The sequence below is a fragment of the Hippopotamus amphibius genome, chromosome 1 (assembly GCF_030028045.1).
Source record: "Hippopotamus amphibius kiboko isolate mHipAmp2 chromosome 1, mHipAmp2.hap2, whole genome shotgun sequence".
Lineage (NCBI taxonomy): Eukaryota > Metazoa > Chordata > Mammalia > Artiodactyla > Hippopotamidae > Hippopotamus > Hippopotamus amphibius.
This window is the reverse complement of record NC_080186.1, coordinates 77,999,776-78,015,908: the sequence shown is the minus strand read 5'-3', so window position 1 is coordinate 78,015,908 and position 16,133 is coordinate 77,999,776. Positions and strand designations below refer to the sequence as shown.

The 16,133-nt window shown below is 37.6% G+C and overlaps 1 protein-coding gene across 1 annotated transcript in view; it reads left to right on the top strand.

The window, feature by feature from the left end:
* LOC130841031 (cAMP-specific 3',5'-cyclic phosphodiesterase 4B-like) overlaps positions 1-11,563 on the top strand; it is a 185,826-nt gene extending 174,263 nt beyond the window's left edge. The window contains exon 3 of the mRNA XM_057717209.1: positions 11,407-11,563. Within this exon, the coding sequence (XP_057573192.1) occupies positions 11,407-11,563 (157 nt within the window). The remainder of the gene's footprint in view (positions 1-11,406) is intronic.
* Positions 11,564-16,133: the final 4,570 nt, after the last annotated feature.

Here is a 16,133-nt window from a genome sequence, read left to right as displayed (position 1 = left end):
CTTACACAGTATTTCAGGAACTTAGTATCATTATCTCATTTAATTATCCCTACAATTGTTTAAGCTAAGTTTTATTAATAAACCCATTTTACACATGAAAAGACTGAAGTATAAAATAGTTAAGTAGCTACCTAGAGTAGATTAGGCTAATAAATGATAATGATGGGATTTGAATTCAGATACTTGAAAGTCTGGAGCCCTTGACCCATGGTATCAATCACCATGTTATTATACTGCCACCAAAGGCGGTAATACTATAGTACCCACGTCTTAGTGTTATTGTGAGAATTAAATAAGGGAATTCATGTAAAAAGTTTAGTCCAAAGCTCGACACATGAAAAATGCTCAGTAAGTGTTAACTCTCATAAAGCAATATGATGATTATAATATAGTTTGAAAATCTTAAGGCTGTGCCACATGGAAGGCAGTGTCGGTCAGTAGTTAGAAGCATAGATGTGCTAACAGATTTGAATCTGAATCTCTTCTTGCTAACTGTAACCTTGGTCAAGTTATTTCATTTTTTTTCTATCCCTCTATAAAACATGGAAAATGATAACACCTCCAAATGCCAATTATTCACCTGTTGCCTCTCATATCCAAACTCGCCCCGCTTTTTATTTTACCATTCTGCGATGCTGAAGATGGAACTCAGGGTACCACATTCCTCAAACTCACTTATTAGCTTGCTTCCAGTCAGGTTCTGCCAGTGAGAGATACTGGTGGGAGCCTGAAAGATGAAACGTAGGTAGAAAAGACCACCTTCCTGACTTCAGATCCTACTAGCATCTTTTCTATCGGATAAGACAGGAAAGGCTCCAGATTTCGGTTTCTATTGGTACTCCTAGTAGCAGTCAGGTCCCTTAGCCTTCTGTGCACCACTGTGTAGAGGCTCTTCCTCTGAGTCTATAAGTTCTATTTACCCCACATCTTCCCTTTTTCTCCAGCCTGAGGACTATTAGCTACTTCTTGCAGTTACTAATACCTGGTTTACCTCCACATTCTTATTTCTCTTTCAGTCACCTAATACCTATGTAACAAATTCCTGTAAGTCAATCTTCTTGGTTTGGAATATTTAGCTAGGTTTTGATTTTAATGACAGGACCCTGAACAAAATACCAACTCTTAGGGTTCCTGTGAGCATCAAATAGTATAATGTTAGGAAAAGCAGTTACTCCAGTGCCTGGCATAAAGCAAACATTCAAGAAGTGATAGTTACTGGCATTATCTATAGACTAATTTGTGGAACTTTTCTATTTCTAGATTGGTTCAGGCCCTGTAAGCAGTGTGAGTGATACCCTTCCATACTTTAATGATGATGAGCCAGTTCCTAAGTAACCAGAAGGAACACAAAGGTTGTGGATGGGAGACCTGAGGGTTGGGTGTACTGCTGTTGGCCAGTTGGTGTTGCGAAGCTTTGCCCTGGGTGACTGGCGATATATAACAAGCCTGTCCTTTTCAGCAGAAGCCAAGTGCTGTGTATGGAGACATATACACTGCACAAATGTACCTGGCACTTAGTGAGGACCTACTCACTGTCAGAGAACAAGATTTGGGGCAGCAAGCTAAATCATCAGCCTAGGGCCCCATCAGTTCTTCTCCATCAGTTTCTATAGCTATGGGCAGTGAATGCAGAGATAACTGATATTCATAAATATGTCTCTGAGTCATAGTCTAAAGTAATGGTTCCTAATCCTGCTTTTACATTATAATCATCTGAGACATTTAAAAAAGAAAGCCTGATGTTCTTGGCCTAACCTTCAGAGATTCTAATTTAATTCATGTGGCGGGGGACAGAAAATGGTTATTTTTTGAAGTTCTCCAGTTATTCTAAGGTGCAACCAAATCTGTGATTTAAAGATGAATTATATATTTTGCATACCATCATTAATGTGGCAGAAGACCGTATATTATGTATTTTAAAATATTTCCATTGTAAAATGTCTTTATTTGATGAATGGGGGGCTTTCTCTTAGCTTTCTGGGAAACTGGGTAATGTTCATTGCCTTAGATTCACCTCCATAACTGTTTCCTCTGTGTAATTTTGGTCTGCGGTGGCTCCTCTTACAGCATAGAGATATCTAAAATACTTCATAGGACTAATTCTAGTGTAGTAACTCAATAAATCTTTACATTTTTTTCAAGTTAAGGTATAGTTTATTTACAACATTATATTAGTTTCAGGTATACAACATAGTGATTAAAACTTTTTGTAGATTATACTCCATTTAAAGTTATTATAAAATATTGGCTATATTTCCATACTCTACTGTATATCCTTATAGCTTATTTTATATATAGTAGTTTGTACCTCTTACTCCCCTACCCCTATTGTGCCCCTCTCTGCTTCCCTTTTCCCACTGATTTTGTTCTCTGTATCTGTGTCTGTTTCTGTTTTGTTATATTCACTAGTTTGTTTTATTTCTTAGATTCCATATATAAATGATAATATACAATATTTGTCTTTCTCAATCTGACTTATTTCACTAAGCATAATACCCTCTAGGTCCATCCATGTTGTTGCAAATGTCAAGCTTTTCCTTCTTTGTGGCTGAGTAGTATTCCGCTGTCTATATCACCATTGTATATATCCATTCATCTGTTGATGGCCACTTAGGTTCTCTGTCTTGGCTATTGTAAGTAATGCTGCTATGAACATTGATGTGCATATATCTTTTCAAATTAGTGTTTTCATTTTCATAGGATATATACCCAGGAGGAGAATTTCTGGATCATATGGTAGTTCTGTTTTTAGGTTTTTGAGGAACCTCCATTCTGTTTTGTATAGTGGCTGAAACAATTTACATTCCCAACAATGATGTGCAAAGTTTCCCTTTGCTCTAAATCCTTGCCAACATTTGTTATTTGAAGTCTTTTTGATAATAGCCATTCTGGCAGGTGTGAGGTGATAGATATCTCATTGTGGTTTTGATCTGGTAGTTAGTGATGTTGAGCATCTTTTCATCTTCCTGTTGGCCATCTGTATGTCTTCTAAGGGAAAATGTCTATTCAGGTGTTCTGCTCATTTTCTAATTGGGTTTTTTGTTGACATTGAGTTGTATGAGATGTTTGTATATTTTGGTTATTAACATCATTGGTCATATCATTTGCAAATATTTTTCTCCCATTCAGCAAGTCATCTTTTCATTTTGTCAGTGATTTCCTTTGCTGCAACTCAGTAATTCTGAATTCAATTGAAATTCTTTACTACAGGAAAATTCTATATTGAAAAGAGCAATGTGTGTGTAGCCACGAATACTCTACATTTGCCTGCATGTGTTCACAAGTCATCTATTCTAAAGTGTCATCAGATGCCTGGGAAGGGGGCTTTTTGTAAAATGCAATATATACAGTTGTATAACAGAGAAATACAATTGGAAGTGTATTTGCAGAAAGAAGTAAGAAAATAAAATCAGAGGTGCATTGAATCAAAGAAACATGGTAGCATTCACTCACTTCTTAAACCTTAATGTTTATTAACCTTCATCTTCCTTGCACACTTAATCAAATGCAGCTTTGCAGTTTATCTTTTACTGTTGTCTTTTGGCTTATTTTCTTGTCACATCTACTCTCTTCTACTTATTTTTCCTGTCCTTGAGAACAAGGAAGCTCCTTTTTTCTTTCTAGGGACATTGCTTATCCACAGTAGGAGATCAATGTAAATGAATATCTACTGTGGAATTCATATGAAGAGTAAATGTTTATGAAGGGCAAGGTGTATAAAAGTTAACTGCCTTCCATTACTTCTGCTTTTCTTTGACAGGACTTTCTTTTTCCAAGGCCCACTCCCACTTTCGTGAGTAAGTGTACATGCTTTGGCAGCAGAAGGCATAGGTTTGAATCCTGGCTTTGTCTTTTTCTAGTTACGCAACCCTGGGTAAACTGCCTGAATTTGCTGTGCTTCATTTTAAATGCAGATAAAACAGTATCTAGTCTATAGGAATTTTGTTAGGATTGAAATAAGATATTTAATGTAAAGAAAGTCTTACAAAATGCTCAATAGAAAGTGCTCAATGCATGTTAACTATTTTTATTTGTGGCAGTCATTAGTGTTATTTATTCATTCAGTTTATTTTCCACGAATAAAATTCACTCATGCATTCGTTATTCATGAACGAAATGCATTTCAAAATAACATGATTATCTTCTATGCTTGAAATACCATGCTAGGTGAACCAGATAGAAATGTTGTTTTCCCTTACGGAATTCAGAATCTAGTGGGAGATAAAGACAAACAACCGGCAAATTGTAGGACAGTTACTATGATTAGACTTGACCCTTTGACTCATTTATCTTCCCTCTATAGTCAGTCACAAAATCCTGTCTAAAGGAAGTAAAGAAATATTTTCTTTAAAGTGTTTCTAAGCCTCCGCTTTGCAGTCCTCTGCCACCACCCTCATCCTGTACTTTCTGTCACTTTATGCCTATCACCACAACAGCCTTTGAGTTAGTGTCCACGCCTGTAGTATTTTCTCCTTCATTCTCTTCCTCCATGACCACATTAATCTTCTTTAAACACTGCTTTCATCATGTCACTGCCCCGTTCAGTAACTCTGAATAGTTCATTTGTTCCTCCTCTAAGTCCAAAGTTATCTGCTAACTTACCAGACCACCCACCATTTGTCCTCAGCTCCATGTAATTATGTTTTCCACTTCTCAGGGTACAGCAGCTGCTGTAGGAGGAAGAAATCTGCATGCCAGAGACACTAAATCTCACCTCCAGGCTTCTCACCATTGGCACAGAATTGGCTCATTTTGAGTGCTTAACCTATGCTAGGTATTACCTAGCTGTTTTATAATTTATCTCTAATTCTTATAAAAGTGAGACAGTAGAATTCTTATCACAGTGAGACTCTTAGTAGACATTATCCTGATTTACAGATCATGAGAAGGATTCTGAGAGGTTATGTCAAGCCAGGATCCAAACTCATGTGTGTTTCACCTTAATTTGCTTTTCTGTTCATTGTGCCTCTACTCCATGCGGTACTCCAAATTATATTCCATACTTCATTTGGTCCAGAATGTCCATTCTATTAATCTAAAACCTTAAATTCTCTCCATGACCTAAGTGCAAGCTGAAGTGCTGTCTCTTTTGTAAAACATCTAATTCTTCCTGCCTTCATTGATTTCCTTCATCTTTTAGCTCCTGCAGTACTAGCCATCATCACCACTGTGTTCCTAGCATTTCCCTTTGCACTGTATCCTGTTGTTCTGTATGTGCCAGTTTTCTTTCCCCAACTGCATTGTGGCTACCTTAAGGGCAAGCACTTTGTCTTACTTCAGAATCCCTCAGATGAGTTGCAGTTTTTATAAGCATCAGGTTGGTATGTAATATATGCTTGCTGATAGGACCATTTATCATCCTTAGCCTTTGAGTTATCTTGTTATCTTAGACCCAGATGGGCAGGACAGAAAGGAGTCAAGAGTACATCTTCATTCAGTTAAAAAAAAATTAAGATACTCTATAAGAGATATGAGAAATACAATAAGAGAATATTGGGATGAAAGAAAGTAGAGAAATAAAACTGGGGACAATGTTGCTAGAAATATGACTTAAAACATACAACATAATGCTAGAGGTAGGCTCTGCTTTCTAGCAGTCAAAGTCAAAAACAGAAGCCTCCTCTCTTACAAAATTCAGTGTCCGTGAGATAAAAAAACAAATCAATTGCTCATGAGCAGTAAATCTATTTTTGGTATTAAGACCAGACGGGAATTTCTCCCCAAGGAGAAATTAAGAAGAAATTGGGTAAATTAGTGAACAACATCCTTGCCAACATTATTACAGTAGTTACAATAGTTTCATAGGAATCTTTCTTATAATGACCCTGAGTCTAGCCAATGACATCATAGCAACAAAGTAAAATACAGTAAGAAAAATTTCTCACGTGGTGATCAGGGTAAACACTGTGGTTTTACCGGTAAAACTCTCATCCAATAGCAGGGCTAAGGGGCTAACCATTAGAGAAGGTGCTGTCCAAATGAATACTCTAGATGTCTGGAGGCTCAGGTATAGACGTTGGGGGATGGCATACATCCAGCGGGATCACATATGGTAGATCTCACCTGTTTTTCCAGTCTTTTTTCAGGTATGTGGTGGTCTCTTCATTCTCCCGGGGACTGTATCTGGATTTTGGTAGAAATTCAGACCATGATGGGGGCAGGATTCTCCCCGATGGAAACTAGGCAGAGTGTCAGAGCCTCAGCAAATTGGGTTGAGATTCTAGGCATAGTTCTCATTTTGGCTGGAAACAAAGTACTAATCAAGAATTGTAGGCTAGCACTGCCATGCATACAAAGTTAGGGCAGATTTAAATGGTGGAGGATGTGGTTTAGCTTGATGGATTTATGGGTGTGCGGATCCACTCAATTCAGGATACACCAAATGTTAGGATTAGTGAGATGGAGCTGAAAACATACCTGTGCTGGGGCTTTGTTCTCATTGGCTTATGGGTAGGTCTTAGCATGTGGAACAGAATCACTTAAAAGTGCTTATCAGCATGTCCGCTCCTGAGCCCCATCCAGGTCTATCTAGGACCTACTGAGTCAGGAGCTTTGGCATAGGTCTCAGGGAGCTACATGTTTTACAAACTCCCAAGTGATTGTCCTGTAGGCTAAAATTTGAGAATCAATGATTTAGGGACCAAGGGGGCCAGAACCTACAGGTTTCAGGTATATAAGTATCTGCTCTTAGACTGACTTGAAGACATTAGACACAAAGAAATTTTTGTGGAACTTACAGGATTGGACACCACTAAATTTTTTATGAAACATAGAATGACGAAGTGGTCTGGAACAAGTCATTGAATTTATAAAAAGGATTTTTATGAGAAAAGTACAGACAGGGAAATTTAGAAGTTCTCTTAATAATGGGAGAAGGTACAAATTTAATGAATGGGGAAGTTTTAATATGAGCTAGCAGCACTTCCTGCCATTTACTTTTATATGGAGCAGCTCTAAGAGCATCTGAGAAGTTTTATTTTGGGAGAAGGGAAGTCTAGAGTGGTTTTTACATGCAGGTAGGGAAATAATAACCTGGCAGCAGATGAAAACAGAACGATAGGTTGCCATAAGAAGCAGAATGGCTGGGCACACTGATTCTAGAAACTTCTGGGTTCTGGATACATTTGACCAGCATGAGCGCGAAGATCTGGGGCATGCAGTGCACATCGCCCTTCGTCTTGACAGGTTCGGGGGAATCAGGACAGGCTTTGTTTGCATTAGCCTCAAAAATAGGTGTTTTGACTGCAAGTTTGTGCAGCTGTCGTTGGTGATGAGGGGCTCAGCGCACGCTGCTGCTTGTGGTGTTATTGTTTCATTTGCTTGTTGTAGTGAGTTTAAATAGAGAAAGAAAGGAACTGAGGAAAAGGTTAGAACCAAAGCAATCAGACAACTTCAATAATGAAATGCTACCCGGGGTTTTGCGATCTGAAATCTATGCAATCCCACTGCTAATGCTACTCTCGCTATAGGGATTCGTTGAGCCTATTTTATCAGCTCAGCGGGGTTCAGAGCCTCTCCTCTCTGAAAGGAAAATAGCAGAATTATCACCAGGGTAATGAAACACACCTCTCCCATGTTTATGGAGTGTTTTATTAAAAGCATGTTGCTTTGGTCTCACATACCAGTTGCAATAAGTGAGTATAAAATGCCAGAGTAGCTCTCAAGGGAAACACTTGGCTGTGTGCTAATTTAAAATTCCTCAGAGAGCATGCACTCAGGTGTGATGTTAATATTTGGACTCTCTGCTACCTGAGATTTTTATAGAGGTGTTGGTGGGTGCAGTATTGTAAAGGATCAGCAGAGTTTGGGAGCTACCTGACCGGGGCCAGCAGTTCATCATAACCTTCTTTTGAGACGGTGCTGCACTTCCTACTCTCCCAGACCCTCAAGTTTATCTTCTTATGTCATTAATCATTAGGGAATTCTGATTAGTGAATAGGCCAGTAGCATTTTACTTATCAATACTGCTAATAATCACCTTTTTTTCTATCTTAATTTTTTGTTTTGCCAGTGACATGGTCACAATTTACTTAGTTTCTAAAAAATTTTAACCCAACACTACTGTTTGCAAACCTCACCATTAGTTCCATCCAATTAGCATTTCATTCCCCAGCTCATCTCCATCCTAATTCTTCTAAAACTTTAGGGCTCATGTTCAGGTCTAGGACAATTAATTCCTACCACAGCATGTAGTCTAGCAGAGGAGATAAACTTGTAAAGAAATAATTCCCATACAGTGTGATAAGGATAATAATAGAGGTGTTTGAAGAGAGAAGTGTAATTGAGAAAAGTGATATTTGAGTTGAATCTTTACAAATTGAATGGAGATTCACCAGACTGTGAAGAGACAGGTGCTCATGCTGGGGAGAGACCTGCACGTACAAGGGCGCAGAATCATGGAACCGCGGAGTGTTCAGGATGTTCAGAGAATGGCTCGTAGCTTCGCCCCAGTGAAGTATGGGTTGAAAGGCAGATGATGAAACCAGAAATACACGATCCAAATTGTGAAGGGCCTATGTTTCACAGAGTTGGGCTTAAACGTTTTTCTATGAAGGCCAGTCAATGGCTTTTAAGTAGGGACACCATATTTTAAGAAGCATCTTAGAAAGATTGCTTTGGCAGAAGTATGCAAAATGATTTGGAGTGGACCAGACTGGAAGCAGGGAGATAAGTTAAGAGGCTGTGGCAGTGGTTCTAAAAGTAGCTGAGTGGAACTACAAATTAGGCCAAGTTTATTTGAGCAAAGATCAAATGAACTTGGTGGTCAGCTGTCTGAAGCAGAGAAGAGGAGAGGGAAGAGAACACAAGGAGTCTGAGGTTTCTAACTTGGGGCATTGGCTGGGGCTGTGTCCATTCAGATAACGCAAATTCGAAGCTGTTCCTGACTTTTAAGGACAAGAAATTAATAAGTTCAGCTGTGGAATGATGAGGTCCAAGTACCCTGGATATCCAAGTTGAGATTTCTAGTACTTAGATGAAGAAGCCTGGAGCTCAGGAAGAAAGTTTTGTCAGGAGACCTGGATTGAAAGTGTGGGGACTTCTTATTAGCCTGCCTGCATCATGACTTTATAGTGCTATTAATAAACCTCTTCATGCAGCTCCATTACATCGATGGTTCATTGCAAGGCTCTACTCTCATAAATCTTAAGTATTTTTATACCTTCTGCTGCTGTGTCAGATCTACTCTAGGCTGTACTTGCATTTCTATATTTTTTCACCCTAAATTAAACGGAGACATGTCCATTTATCTTTGTTTTCAGTGTCATCCTATTGAGGATTCCACAAGGTGAAGTGGAGAGAACTTGGATTTAGGGGCCTGGTAATCACTAGGGCTTTTCACAAATATTACAGTTCTTTTCCTATGCCTGGAGTAGGAGGATTCCATCCTCCACCCCTTGTAAGTTAGACTGAGCTCTGTGACCAGCTTTTGGACCTTGGAATGTGAGTAGATGGACCATGTCATTTCTAGGCAGAAGCTCTAAAAGTTAGTTTGTGAATGACCACATTCCTTCTTTCTGCTTCTCCAGCCTTAGAGACAGGAGCCCTCATCCGACAGGGTTCCTAAGTGACTGTAGTAAGCAGAGCCCCCCATATGACCCACTTAGCCAGGTAGTATGACTGAGAATAAAATTTCCTGCATGAAGCCACTGAGCTTGTTATCCTCAAAGTATAAGCTAACCAATCGGACTGGTAAAGGGCTAACTAGACATAGGCACAAGTCCTGGCTCTGTGACTAATTAAGTAACTCTTACACAACTTCTCTGAGCAGCAATTTCTTTGTTTTGGGAATAAGAATGATACTGAGGTTGCCAGAGCTCAGCGAGGACTAGAGACAAGGTATATAAAGTACCTTATACGTCATAGCCATTTGTTATACTGCAGCTATTATTATCTTTAGAGATAGTTACTCACTTTTAGCATACTGATTTTGTAATACCTTATGGTCATTTCCCTCTCAAATTTGTGTTGTACTCAGGTTTCTGGAACATGTTACCTATATGTTTATCTGAGTTGTTGCTGCAAAAGGGGAACAAGATAGGGCTAAGGACAGGACCAGGTTGGCTATGCCAACGTAGATCTTCTCACGAATGTGCCATTTATTAATGGACTATCTTTAGACTGCATTGTACCGACAATTCACTTGCAGTCTCCCTAAGTTTTTCATCTTGTCCATGAAGATGTAGAGATTTTATTTTCACTTGTACCATATAAAAGGGGTTGCACTAAGCCAGTCATTTTCCTGAGATTGCATATGAGATAATCCCATAGGCTTCATGAATATTTGTAAGCTATTTGTTTAGTGATATTCCAGATTCCCCCTCCCTCCCACCTAAAGACAAGCTTAGTATTGTGTGTGTTCTGAAACACACAGATAGTTTCTTAACTCTTCTGTTTACTTCCAGTGTAATCTTACAAAACTTGTGAGTTGTTTGACTTGTCAAAACTTGTCATTTGGCCATTAAAGTTATCTATCAGGGTGTGATTATCAGCTTATATCATCCCCCTTATTTAACACTCTCCAGGGATCCTACAGGATCGCTGCCCACAGGATAAAGTTTATGGAAGATTTTTATCCATTTAATTATCAACTGAAAATCTAAATCTACATTTGGAGAGGCATACAATAGACCCTTGATTTATGTGGCTGACAGATTTAACTCTTAGAAAACAGAATTGCCTCCCATAACTTCATTTTGAAAAACATAAATTGGTAATATGGGGGAGAAGGCAACTTTGGGACAAGGTGACCTTGTCTGTTTTTTTCCAGATATGGTATGGGCTTGAAATATATTTAGAATCTAAATAGGTTTAGATAGATTTACAAATACATCGCTAATAATTCCTTGGAGGGAAGGACAGGTGACAGGAAAATAAGTTTGATATTTGAAGAAAACTTTGAATCACCCTGTTTTCTAAAAGGGAACTTATGTTGGATGATTCAGAAGCTTGGCCAAAGTTAGCTGTTTCTTTGTTCTTCTATTGTGTCATTACAGTTCAGTTTAAGTTTTTAGGAAGGAGGCATAGACTTCTACTCTTTAAAGCACACTGGAGAATGTTGGAAGTCATAGGTCTGAAAATATTCAATTACAAGTGGGTGTGTTTTTTTTTTTAATAATCTATTCCTCAGTTGGGGTAATGGTAGCTGTCAGTACATCCCTTCCCTAGGTAGCTAAATTAATTGGGAAAAGGAAGAATGTGTGCATTGGAGCCTAGAGTCACACACTATACAGTGCCCCGTTTCCTGCAGCCCTGGCAGCACCCTGTCGTGGCTCCCTGTTCTACCTCTGTGATGGCCTTTCAGAAATGACAAACAGTTCCTCTTAGGTGAAGAGATTTAACTGGCAATTAAAGAGGCATCCTAGGTTGAAAAAAAATGACAGTAACTTCATAATTTTATTTTCCTAGCATCTGTTCTATTCAAGCCAAGCCTACTGTGGTGATCTTCATGGAGACAATTCAGTGGTTTCTTAGCAACCAAGTTTCCTGTGGTTTCCTTGGTTATAAGCAACGACATAACTCTTGTGGGCAACTTCAAAAGCTCAGAAGAAAACCCTCCTTCTAAAGAACGAGTTTCCAAAAATTCAGGTTATTGCTTGCTGTGTGTCTTTGTTTATAATGAATAAATCGTTCCCCATGGGCATTAATAACTAATAAATGATTATGTGGAGACCACAAAGTGAAATCACATGTTACATTATACATTCTTTTTTCATTGTTTTCATAATATGCCTGATCCTAATTTTTTTCCTAAAGTTAGGATACTTTTCCTTTCACTTCTAATTGACTGCTATCCATAGACATACCCAGCAGATGAAATTTAGACACTTTTTAATAATTACACAAGGGGCAATTTATGAAGAAAGTGGAGTTGAAGTTGCCCAAGAGTAGGACCCAATAACACTGTCTTGCTTTCCACTGATGAAGTGTTTTTTAGACGCTTATATGGATGGCATTGTGAAAGGGCTGCTGGTGGAGTCTGTTAAATAACTGTTAACTTATACTGACCAGTAAGTTTCCAGTGCCAACATGATCAGTATCAACCATTTTTACATACTTCCGTTTTCCTTCTATATTCATTTCTAAAGAAGAAGTATATTGGGTAGCTGTATTCACTGGTGAGATACCTAAAATCCATAATATGGCAACAGAAGAAGGAAATAAAAACTTATACAATTCGAAGTAGAATTTGTGCTGCATAGACTGTTCGTCTTTGTATCTTCAGTGCCGAGCACAGAACATGGCTTGTAATAAACATGAAAAATTGAATTAATGTGGCCAAGGGTCAACAGCTCTTTTACTTTTTTCAGTAGAAATTAAGATTTTTATTTGGAGGTCACCAGGCTAACATAATGAACATTTGGTAAAAGAGAATACTGTTATGAATTCTGTACATAAAAATCTTTCATTTTGAGTCAGTCTGTTTCTTTGCATATTATCCATTTACTCATTCAAATATTTGTCATGGACCTACTATGTACCAGGCTGTGTGCTAAGTGCTTAGGGTACAATGGTAAATAAAATTAAACATAATTCCTGCCTCAAGGAGCTTGAAAAAATAAAACTATTAGGAATTATAAATTAATTCAATGATAGTACAAACAAAAATAAGTATACGACTTTGATAAATACTGTAAAGTGAAGCTACATGATACCATTAGTTTAATAAGAAAACCTATTCTGATTTGGGGGTCAGGGAAAGTCTCTCAGAACAAGTAACATTTAAGCCGAGAGATGAAGGGTTGTGTAGCAAAAGATAATATGCATAGAAAATAGTATAGACACAGAGAAGGGCATGTACAAAGGACCTGCAAGAATTGAGAAGAACCCAAAAAAGTCCAGTGAGACTGGAGTTCAGAAAGCGAAAGTGAGCACAGAACGGGAGGAGGTTTCAGTCAAGAAAGATCCCTTAACTGGCTTTATAAGCCACATTTAGCACTTAGGAGAAACAATCTAGAAAAAGTTTGGAAACATTGCACATAGTTGCACTTTAATATTTAGAGTAATAAATGTATTTTAGAAATCACCTAAGATCTTGATCTGAAGGTGAAAATGTAATTCTGAGGTTACAGAGATAGTTGAGTAGCTGTAGGGTAGGGCTGGTGGTGTCATTGCGGCATTTGGACAGACTGTGCTAGTGGACTAGGAGGCCGATCTAGGGAAAACTGAAGGCCAGTCAGTTGCTTCAATAATCCAGGCAGGAAGGCTGGAGGCCAAACACTCAGAGCCAGGCAAAGAGTACAACTATAGAGGAGGGGGTAGAAAACAGCATTTATTGAAGACAATCTTAGAGCAGATACTCTACATACATCACCTCACTTAATTCTAACAACTGAAAGGCAAGTTGGGTATTATTTTACCTCTTTTTAAAAATAATATTGAGAGATTGAGGAATAGGGACAGTAAATAATATACCCTGAATGACTTAATAAAAGTGAGGCTGAGGTTAGGATCTAGGATGTTCTTGGGCTCTAAAAGCTGTGCTTTTTTTCAGTATGATACATCATATTCCCACTCTGCTAGGCTATAGTTGAGGTCAAAGTGTCTTGTTATCAAGATGTCCTCTCTATACTGGCCGACGGCAGTGAGGGAGACAAAGACTTATCTTAGTCTTGCTTACCTGAGGCTCCTAGAAAATAGGTAACACCAAACCTAATTTAGCTGAAGTAAATTTCTTCTTTAATTTTTTCATGCAAGCATTTATTTATGTATTTATTTCTCAAGCAACTTTATTGAATTATCCTTAAAATTGCTTGCTTAGCAATCATTTTGAAATGGACATATTTGAAATTTGATGTTTTAGTTCTGTACCAAGAGGAAGAGTAACAAAGCAGTTTACCTTTATGACCCTTAAATTTTAGAGTCAAACATTTAGAACCAGAACTGACCAAGAGGTGATTTCAACCTCTGAGATTTATTCATACATTCAATGATTTTTAAAAATTGAACTTCTACTCTGTGCTAGGTACAGTTCTAGCTGTTATGGATACTCCATTGAACAAAGTCTGTAAAATCACAGGAAACACACACGCACGCACACAAAACACACAAAAAAATTATTATAATTATATTCAGGGCATGAGAAATGATATGAAGTAAAACAAATGGATGAGAGCAGTAAAAGGTAGTTAGGGAAGGACTTTCTGAGGAAATGACATCTGAGCAGAGACCTGAGGGGAGCTAAGAAGTGCCATATGGGGCAAGAGAATTCGAGACAGAGGGAACAGAAAATACAAAGACTCTGAAAGAGGTAGCAGCTTGATAGGTTAGAAGAAGGGCTGCACTTTAGATTTTATAAAAACAATGATTAATGACTTTTCAAACTAATAAACTGAGTTTATAGCCCTCGTGTAACAGAAGACCCTTTGAAAGATCTATCACTTACCTAACGACCTAATGAGTCCCTGTAGCAGAAGACATATCCCTCCAAATCTGGCTTCTTTTAGTTTGAACAGTATATGAAAGCAATTTCTTTTTAGTATTAGGGTAATCAACTAAAAACCAGAAATCACTCTTAGCTTATAAACTTTGAAAATCATTTTAGAATTATTTAAAGCAAAGACACAAATTCAAAGGGAAAATGGTTCACTATCCATGCACAATAATTTATAAATTGTAGAATCATAGAATTGTAAAATTTAAAGTGACTGCCAGAGTCATCTAGAAGCACAATGATAATAGCTAACAACTAACTTTTATAGAGCCAACCACAATTCTAAATGCCTAAATCATATCAACTTATTTTGTCCTCACCACCTTTGTGGAAGTTATTATTATCCCCTCATTTTTAAGGTGGGGGTAATTGAGGAGCACAGGAGCTAAGTAATTTTCCCAAGATCACATAACAAATAAGCAATGAATCTGGGCAGTCTGACCCCAGAATCTTTGCATTTAACCATTGCATACTAGACAGTATGAAGAAACTGAGACTGATGGTTCAGTAAGTTTTCCAAAATAAAATCCTTGGGAAGCAGAGGTGAAATTTTAGCCTTATCCTAATAACCCTAGAATTTGAGTTCTTGATCATTACTTTGTGCTACAGAGTATCATCAATCCTTGGAGAACATCCAGTCTTAACTCTGCCTTGGTAGCGAATGCTGTCTAGTAGAATGTATATGGGCTTTTTGAACTAGAACTTTTATTTAAATCCAATTCTATACCTTCTAGCTTGCAATCTTGAGTAAGTTACTTAGCTTCTCTAAGCCTTAGTTTGCTTATCTATAAAATTTGGATAATCATACTTGCTAAACTATGTTATAGAGAGAAAGGAATGATGTAAAATGCCTGACACAGCACCAAGTACAAATGAGGTAATTTAAAAGGGTATATATGAGGCATTTTAAAGTGGATCAATTATTATTATTCAGGAGAGGAAACTAACGTCTGAGAAATTATATCATATAGCTAGCTAGTAGTGGAATATTCAGGATACGGATCAGGTTTCCTGATTTCTGTATTTCTTGCATTGAACCAAAGGATTTAGTAGTGACAAAGTTCATACAAAATTAACTCACCAATTTCTCTCTCTATATGTCTCTTGTTATTCCAGTTTAGAGTCAGTGATATTTCTTCCTGAAACTAATTTACTGAAGTTAGAACCAAGCTACTTCAATATCACGTATGGCATGGATTGCTATGTAATATAATATGTATTACTCTTGCTTTCCCAATTAGATTATAAAGTTCTCACTCAGGAATGTTTCTTTTCCGTTTGTTTTTTATTTCTTCTGTATCCTTGAGCTTTGCCTTCCAGGGTGGGAAGAAAGATTTCTTATTATGTGAACAAACCTACAAATCAACTACTTTAACTGCTTTTTTTTTTAATCAGCTTTATATATTTTTCATAAAATAAACTGTACCAACTTTGAGCATATGATTCAGTGAGTTTTGACAAAAGTATACAGTTGTGTAACCAGCATCACAATCACAACATGGAACTACTATGTCCAAAATGGTAGCCACTAGACATTAGTGGTATTGATCACTCAAAACGTGCCTAGTCCTAATTAAGTTGTGCTTTAAGTGTGAAATATACACTGGACTTCAAATGCTTAGTATAAAAAAATTTAAATATCTCATTAATAGTTTATATTGATTATATGTTGAAAAATATTTAGATATCTCAAATTAAATAA